General features: G+C 36.7%; 1 protein-coding gene across 1 annotated transcript in view; it reads left to right on the top strand.

Annotated features, from left to right (window-relative positions):
* Window positions 1–8170, top strand: part of LOC107299001 (vomeronasal type-2 receptor 26-like) — a gene marked incomplete at its 3' end in the record, with an annotated part of 14987 nt that extends 6817 nt beyond the window's left edge. Inside the window, exons 4-6 of the mRNA XM_015828366.1 lie at window positions 2658–2784; window positions 4283–5177; window positions 7879–8170. Coding sequence (XP_015683852.1) covers window positions 2658–2784; window positions 4283–5177; window positions 7879–8170 — 1314 coding nt within the window. The remainder of the gene's footprint in view (window positions 1–2657; window positions 2785–4282; window positions 5178–7878) is intronic.
* Window positions 8171–8546: the final 376 nt, after the last annotated feature.

The raw sequence follows: 8546 nt of genomic DNA, 5'->3' as shown, positions 1-8546 counted from the left end.
TTATTGCATGGTGCCAAATGAGGACTATCAGTACATGGGAGTTATACAACTTTTCCTCCATTTTGGATGGAGGTGGATTGGAGTCTTTGCATTTGAAACCAAGGGAGATAGTTTTTTGCAGAAACTGCAGCCACTGATTTCACAGAATGGGATCTGTTTAGCTTTCACGCAAAAAATTCCACAACATATTCACTTAGACGATTTTTCAGAATTGTTAGATTCAATCTCAATTATTTCTAATAAATTGATGGATCGGAAAGCAAATGTTTTTCTTGTCTACGGAGAATCATTCACAATAGTATGGCTCAGAACTGTCATGTTTTTACGTGATCCAGAAAATAAAGACATATCAATATTTACAAAGGTTTGGATCCTGATGAACCCAATTGATTTCATACTGACAGGAACTCAAAGGAGTTGGGATCTCCAGTTGTTCTATGGGGCTCTTTCCTTTACAGTTCATTCAAGAGACATTCAAGGCTTCAAACAATTTCTTCAAGTCATCAAACCTTCCACCCACAAAGATGGATTTCTTCAAGAGGTTTGGCAACAATTGTTTGACTGTGTGTTTTTAAAGGCAGACTTACCTTTGTTGAACAGTGAAACTTGTAGTGGGGAAGAGAATTTGGAGACTCTGCCTGCACCCCTGTTTGAGTTGCAGATGATTAGCCAAAGCTACAGTATCTACAATGCTGTTTATGCAGTGGCACATTCTTTGCATGAGGCAAAGACATCAAGTCCCAAATGGACAAAATTTCAAAGGGTTGAATTTCCAAATCTGCAGCCATGGCAGGTAATCTCCCCATGCCATTCCTATCTTTTGTTTTAGCAAATAGCAATTCTCAATTTGATATGACACGTTTGCCCTGGCCTATGGCCTCATATCATTAGAGATCCTAAAGCAACTAGAGTTTTAATGTAAGAGATTGTTCTTTATTATAGAATAAAAAGAAATTAAAAGTCATACTGCCTTTCGAAATGTTGGCCCAGTCAATGGAATTTATGTATCTATCATCATTCCATTAATCACAATTTCTTCTTGCCTGACTTATACATTCATAAATCCTGGTTCCAAGAATACAATACCATGGAGAGGCATCTGAAGGCAGTCCTTTTTTTTTGCCCAACAAATCTTTCTGAAATGGGAACATTTCATTATTTTTTATTAGTTTTTGAAAATTTAATCAAAGCTGGTTGTTAGCCTGGGAATGTAGAGTTTATGACAGTTGTTCTATTGTAGAAGGGGTCTATTATTTCCATGGAATGATGTTGGTCTTTAAATTTATGGTAAAATATCAGAAGAATTGCTGAGTTTGCTGGCTTTAAAGTACTTGTGACAATTAATAAAGTGAGTTCCATATCTCAGTTATTGATTGTTCTTTGTGTGTTGACATTTTCTTCTTCTGCATTTGAAGAAAGGGAATCTTATTTGGTTTCCTTGGAAGGAAAAGTAAAAGAAAGAAATTCCTAATGCATTGTTTCCTTTTTGACTTTCTTTTTCTCCTTCAAGTAGCTCCACCAGTTTCTTCAACATATTTCTTTTAACAACTCAGCTGGAGAAAGAGTCTTCTTTAAAAACAGAAGAGAAGGTCCAGGTGGCTTTGACATCATCAACATGATCACTTTCCCAAACAGATCGTTTCAGAGAGTTAAAGTTGGAAAGTTACACCCCAATGCTCCAAAAGGGAAAGAAGTTATCATTGAGAACACAATCTTTTGGCACCCTGGTTTTAACCAGGTATGAATAGCAATAGCAATAGTGCTTAGACTTAAATCAATCAAACAGAATAGAGCTGGAAGGGACCTTGGACATCTTCTCATCCAACCCCCTGCTCAAGACCCTATGCCATTTCATACAGGTGGCTATATAGTCTGTTCAGTCACTTGTCTTAGATGGATAGATTCTCCTGCTTGAGCAGGGGGCTGGACTAGAAGACCTCCAAGGTCCCTTCCAGCTCTATTCTATTCTTTAAAAAACTCCAGTGATCAAGCACCCACAACTTCTGAAGGCAAACTGTTCCACTGGTTAATTGTCCTCACTGTTAGGAAGTTTTTCCTTAGTTCCAGGTTTCTTCTCTCCTTGATTGGTTTCCATCCATTGTTTCTTGTCCTTCCTACAGGTGTTTTGGAAAATAAGTTGACCTCCTCCTTCTTGTGGCAACTTCTAAAATACTGAAATATTGCTATCATGTCATGCCTAGTCCTTCTTTTCTCTAGAATAGTCAAACCCAAATACTGCAGCCGTTCTTCATATGTTTTAGTCTCCAGGCCTTTAATCATCTTAGTTGCTCTTCTTGGCAATTTTTCCAAACTCTCAACATCTTGTTTACAATGTACTGCTTCATAGTGCTTTACAGCACTCTCTAACTGGCTTATAGAGACAGCCTATTTCCCCCAACAATCTGGGTCTTCATTTTACTGACCTCAGAAGGATAGAAGGCTGTGTCAACTTTGAGCCAGTGAGGATTGAATTCCTGGCAATGAGCTGAATTAGCATGCAATATAACATTCTAACTCTGGCTCAGTCATGTTCATATACAAAGGAACACATTCCCTATGTAAAATAGTAAAATGTTAAGGGTCATTTATGTAATGTAGACCATTTTCATTGTTTAATCAAGATCCTTTCATGTCAATGGCCGTGCTTATGTCTGTAGGTTCTCCCTGTTTCTTTGTGTAACGACCACTGTTCCCCTGGATTCTGGAAGAGACGGGCTGAAGGCAGTCAGTTCTGTTGCTATGACTGTGTTCCATGCCTAGAAGGAAAGATTTCTAATGAAACTGGTAGGTTATCAGTTTCACTATATATTTTATTCCAATAGATTGTTATTTCATAAATTAAACATTCATTATATAGGCTTCAAAAGAGCGGCATGGTGATTTAGAGGTGGAGCTCTCACCTCACAATCAGGAACCCATGATCACAGATAGCAGCAGGTATTTCTCTCTCTGGACACAATGAGTAATTCTCTGCTCCAAACTCCATGTATGCATCATCAAGGCTTTCCGCCGGTAAATACCAAGCTTCAATTAGTTGCAAATATGTAATTACAACTTTTATCAATTCTTAAAAGAAAATATTTATAATTGATTGCTAATTCTCTTCATCGGAATCCATCATTTATTTGCCCCATGCAGGATCGATAGGTAGGTAGGTAGGTAGGTAGGTAGGTAGGTAGGTAGGTAGATAGATAGATAGATAGATAGATAGATAGATAGATAGATAGATAGATAGATAGATAGATAGATAGATAGATAGATAGATAGATAGATAGATAGATAGATAGATAGATGGGAGGGGAGAGGAAGATCTTATTTCATCAGAGAAACCTTAGTTTTTATTAGTAATGGAAGTTGTTTTTGTTCACCCTTGCATTCTCCTTTGCATTGCTCTTCTTGTCCCTACATTTTCCATCCTCATGCAACAGTAACAAATATTGTCTTAATGAACTTTGGGTGCTAGGTTGACGTAGGAATTTTCATATACTATGATTAAAACCAGGTATTGTGATGGTGATTCCTGGATCATGTGTTGGATCTCAACCTACTCATAAGTCCAGCTAAGCAATGTCTGACCTAACAAACTTATGAATGGGAGATGACCAGCCTATTACAGTTTGTAGAGTAGACTCAGAATTAAAGAAAAAAATGTGGTGGAAAAAGACAAGGATAAAATATTTAATCCTTACCAAGAAAAAAGACCACCAGGTCCATCAGTTTTCTATGTTTCTATTTCAATGTATGAGCATAACTGAGAACTTTCTTTATCTGTTCTTTTTGGCTGAATTAATGTATGATTTGTGAAACACTAAGCTCCTCCTTTAAAGACTACAGAAATAAGCACAATCAAGTTAAATTTAAATTTTAAATAGATGATAGTGTAAAGCTGAAGAAACAACATTCTGAGTGCTGTAAACTGATAAAGTTCAATTTAGCTGTAATGAATGCAACATTTCTTCTCCACATGATCTGCCATTTTCCAAGTTTTAACTTCCATGAAAACCTGAAAATACATGAAAGCACTAGATAAAAGAAGTCTTGTGAATGGATCAGATATTCTATCATCTAAGGCACACAGGGTGGGTATTTGTAAAACCAACTACTGTTTTCCACATAGAAAACAAAAGCATCTTAAAGTCAAGATAAAATACAGGAATCGTATTAATATAATTTTATCAGAAAGGTACATCATAGGAAAGAATAAGAACTGGTATTCACTCAGGCTATGATTTTCGAAAATATGAAATAGATAAGTGACAAATTCATTGACTTTTCTTTCCAGATATGGATGACTGTTTCGAATGTTCAGAAGATCATTATCCAAATAAAGAAAAGAAAGACTGTATCGTGAAACTGCTAATCTTTCTAACTTTTGAAGAAACCTTAGGAATTGGTTTAGCTTCAGCAGCTCTTTGTTTCTTTCTCTTGACATCTTGGATACTTGGAACTTTTATTAAACACAGGGATACTCCCATTGTCAGAGCCAACAACAGGTCTCTCACCTACACCCTCCTTGTCTCTCTTTTGTTCTGTTTTCTCTCCTCTTTTTTATTTCTCAGCCAACCTGGCAAAGTGACCTGCCTTCTCAGACAACCAACTTTTGGAATTACCTTCTCTATGGCCATTTCTAGTGTACTGGCCAAAACCATCACAGTGGTTGTGGCTTTCATGGCCACTAAACCTGGATCTCAAATGAGGAAGTGGTTGGGGAAAAGATTGGCCTTCGCTGCTGTCCTTTCCTGTTCTCTTGTTCAAGTGTGTATTTGTACTCTTTGGTTGTCAACATATCCCCCATTCCCTGAGTTAGAGATGCACTTAGAGCTCCAAGGAGTGATTTTACAGTGCAATGAGGGGTCAGCTACATTCTTCTATTGTGTCTTGGGCTACATGGGTTTCTTGGCCATTGCCAGCTTCATTGTGGCTTTCCTTGCCCGTAAATTACCTGACAGCTTCAATGAAGCCAAGTTCATTACCTTCAGCATGTTGGCCTTTTGCAGTGTATGGATCTCCTTCTTTCCAGCCTATCTGAGCACAAAAGGCAAAGCCATGGTAGCTGTGGAGGTCTTCTCCATCATGTCTTCCAGCGCTGCATTACTGGGATGCATATTCTTCCCAAAGTGCTACATCATTGTTTTGCGGCCTGAACTAAACCAGAGGGAACAACTAATAAAGAGAATGTAGTACATCAGATTGTTTTACCTAACATTTTTTTTCCGTTGAATACATCAAGCTAACAAGATTTTGACAATCTATCTGTTTATATTCTTAGGAGATTTGACATATTGACTTTAAGGATAAAGGGCAGCTGGCTGTTCATGGTTTTTATAGGTTCACCTCATAAATCACTGTATAAATATGGGAAAAAGCTAATGGATATTTTATAGACATGTACTTAGCTCAGTATCATAGGGGATCTGTTTTGGATTGATTGGCCATATTTGAAAGGTAAAAGTTAAAATGTTTTTGAACATTTAATATACATTTAACTATGTTTTTTTTAAAAAAAAATCATGAACAGTCTAGCCATTCACTCTCCATCCACCGAGGTATTTTTACTTATCCTATTGCAATTTAAGGACATTATATGAAATGTGAGTTTCCTTCTGCCTCATCCCTTACTAGAAGTGTATGCTGGGTGATGTCCATATAAAGTTTGATTTGATTTGGTTTGATTTAGGTATGGCTTCCATTAGTCCTTATGTTATGTAATATATGTATGTAATATATGTGCTACATCATTGTTTTGCAGCCTGAGCTAAACCACAGGGAACAATTAATAAAGAGAATGTAGTACATCATGTGTTCTTTCTGGCTATGGAAAATGATTAATAATATATATTTTATTGTACCCTATTATCCAATTTTAATAATGTTGCAATTTAAAGACATATGAAATGTAATCTTCCTTCTGCCTCATCCCTTATTAGAAGTGTATGCTGGCGGATGTCGGTAATAAATTTTGATTTGATTTGGTTTGATTTAGGTATGTTTTCCACTAGTCCTTTGGCGGAGACCCCTTCCATCATATAATATATGTCTAATAAAATGCCTCACTAAAAAGCAGAAGACCATGAGTTCTACTTTAACCATGAAAGCCACCTGGGTGACTTTAGGACAGTCCCTCTCTCTCAGCCCAACTCACTTCACAGGGTCATTGTTGTTTGGGGGAAAATAGGAAGAGGAAAGTGTGTTGGATATGTTTGATGCTTTGAGTTATTTGTCAAAATAATTAAAATATTAAATAAATAAATAAATAAATAAATTTGCTTTCGGTCCTTTATTTTAATTTCATGATATCAATATTGGTGTTGAGTCACATTAGCATTCTCTGCCTGGAAATATGAGTGAACTGATCCAAAAGGCTATCTTGTTTAATTGGCGTTCCTTAATAGGTAAAAAACTTTCCTCTTCTATGTTAAAATACTGTGTTCATTTTACATGGAAAATGGGAGTCCTGCTCCATTGCAAGCAATGAACATGAATTTGAACAATTAGGCCTATTTTTATTGTCATTGACTATTTATATTGGCATGTGTTCAGTTAAAAAAATAATTAAACTAATAGCCATTTATTCTCTCATGAAAATTTTTTTTTCTTTTAATGACCCAGTAATCTCTTGCTTTGGGGTGGAATCAGGGTGACTGAATGGAGCTGAACATTTACTGGCCTGATGCCCTTCCTGATGCCTACATGGAGTTCATAGCAGATATTATCTCTCTGTGCCCAAAGAGAAAAATATCTGCCACTACCTAGGATCAAATTCACAGCCTCCTGACTGAGAAGCAAAAACTCCACCTGTAGGCCACCATGCTGCTCCATGAAAAATAAAACAATAATCTAGAGGAATCACTATATTTATTTAGTTAGGCTCAAATATTAAAGACTTTGCATGAAGGCATTTCAATTCAACAACAATCAAGGTATCTGTTTGGTTGTTAATTAACTTTTGAACCACAGGGAAATTGGCACAAGGTATAATAATGATCATTGCTTCATGTTCCCTCCTGCCTTTCTTCCTTGCCAGAATATATATTCCGATCCTGGTGATATTCAAGATACAAATTGGCACACGCATGGCTTTTCAATCAGAAATTGATGGATTGTCCCATGAAGGGCATTTTCAGATAAAATCTTTGGATTAAATATTGGATGAACCATTGGGGTGCATACATACTCTGGAAGACAAAAATATTTGCACCATCCCAAAAGCATGAAGATCTTATTCCTTTTGATATTCCTGATGCACAAGGTAGTTACTCTGAGATGCCCTTCAAATGAAGCTTCCCTGTTCCACATGAGTTGTTCCAGCTTGGTGATCTCATCATTGGTGGGATGGTGTCTCACATTTTTTACCACTTTTATGAAATTGAATTTAAGGAACACTCTTCTCTAAAACCTTTTGACTTACCTGTGTAAGAATTTTTATTTTTCCCTTGTATTTTTATTTTTCCCTTGTATTTTCTTAGCTAAGCCAGGTCCCTGCAAATTTCTAATATAAAATATAATGATTAATTTATTGTATAATTTAATGAGTTTGAGGTAAATTAAAAAATATTCTCCATGTTCACCCCTCAGAAAACACACATACAATAAATTTGTTGAAGCTGTTCTTATCATACTTTGTGCCCAAATTATTAGGACTATATTTGTTAACTAAAAAATGTCACTACTTTTATTTGCTGTTGTATATAATGGTTGCAAATCATGAAAACACCAGGTAAAATGCAGAACTGAACTCTGTGGAAATTACTGAATATTTTAGAAAGGATATTCTATGCCTACTTCCAAGAGATATGGTTTGTTATTCATATAGAGAGGATGCCTCCTTACAAGAATTGTGAAATTATTTTTTCAATGGGGTATTTAATTTATTTGCAGTGTAATAACCAAATTCTACCAGCACGTCCTTGCCTTGGCCTTTGCTGTGAAGGAGATCAATGAGGACTCCCAGATCTTACCTAACATCACCCTTGGGTTCCACATCTATGATAGTTACTACAACCCAAGCATGACCTATCGCTCCACTCTGGACCTACTTTTCAAATCCCAGAAATTTGTCCCTAACTACAAATGTGATAGCCAGAAGAATCTCATGGCCATCATTGGAGGATTAGATGTTCCTGCTTCATCCTACATGGCACAAATTATAAGTATCTTCAAGATTCCACAGGTAATCTTTGCAGAAGGTTGAAAGAGTGTGGCCTTACCAAGGCATTGTAAAGTGGCATTAATACTTCACGTGATCTTGATTCTATCCCTCTGTTAATGCAGCCCAGCACTGAGTTGGCTTTTTTGGCAGCTGCAGCAAACTGCTGGCTCATATTTAAGTGATTGTCCACTAGGACTACGAGATCCCTCTCATAGTTACTACTATTGAGCAAGGCACCCCCTATACTATACCTGTACATTTGGTTCCCCTTGCTCAAATGCAGAACCTTACTTTTTTCACCATTGAATTTCATTTTGTTAGATAGCACCCAGTGTTCAAGTCTGTCCAGATCCTTCTGTATCCTAAGCCTTTCTTCTGGAGTGTTGGATATTCCTGC

This window comes from Protobothrops mucrosquamatus, unplaced genomic scaffold (assembly GCF_001527695.2).
Source record: "Protobothrops mucrosquamatus isolate PMUCROS unplaced genomic scaffold, P.Mucros_1.0 scaffold4423, whole genome shotgun sequence".
NCBI classification, from domain to species: Eukaryota; Metazoa; Chordata; class Lepidosauria; order Squamata; family Viperidae; genus Protobothrops; species Protobothrops mucrosquamatus.
Note: the sequence above shows the minus strand (reverse complement) of the source record. Positions and strands in the feature narration are given on the sequence as shown.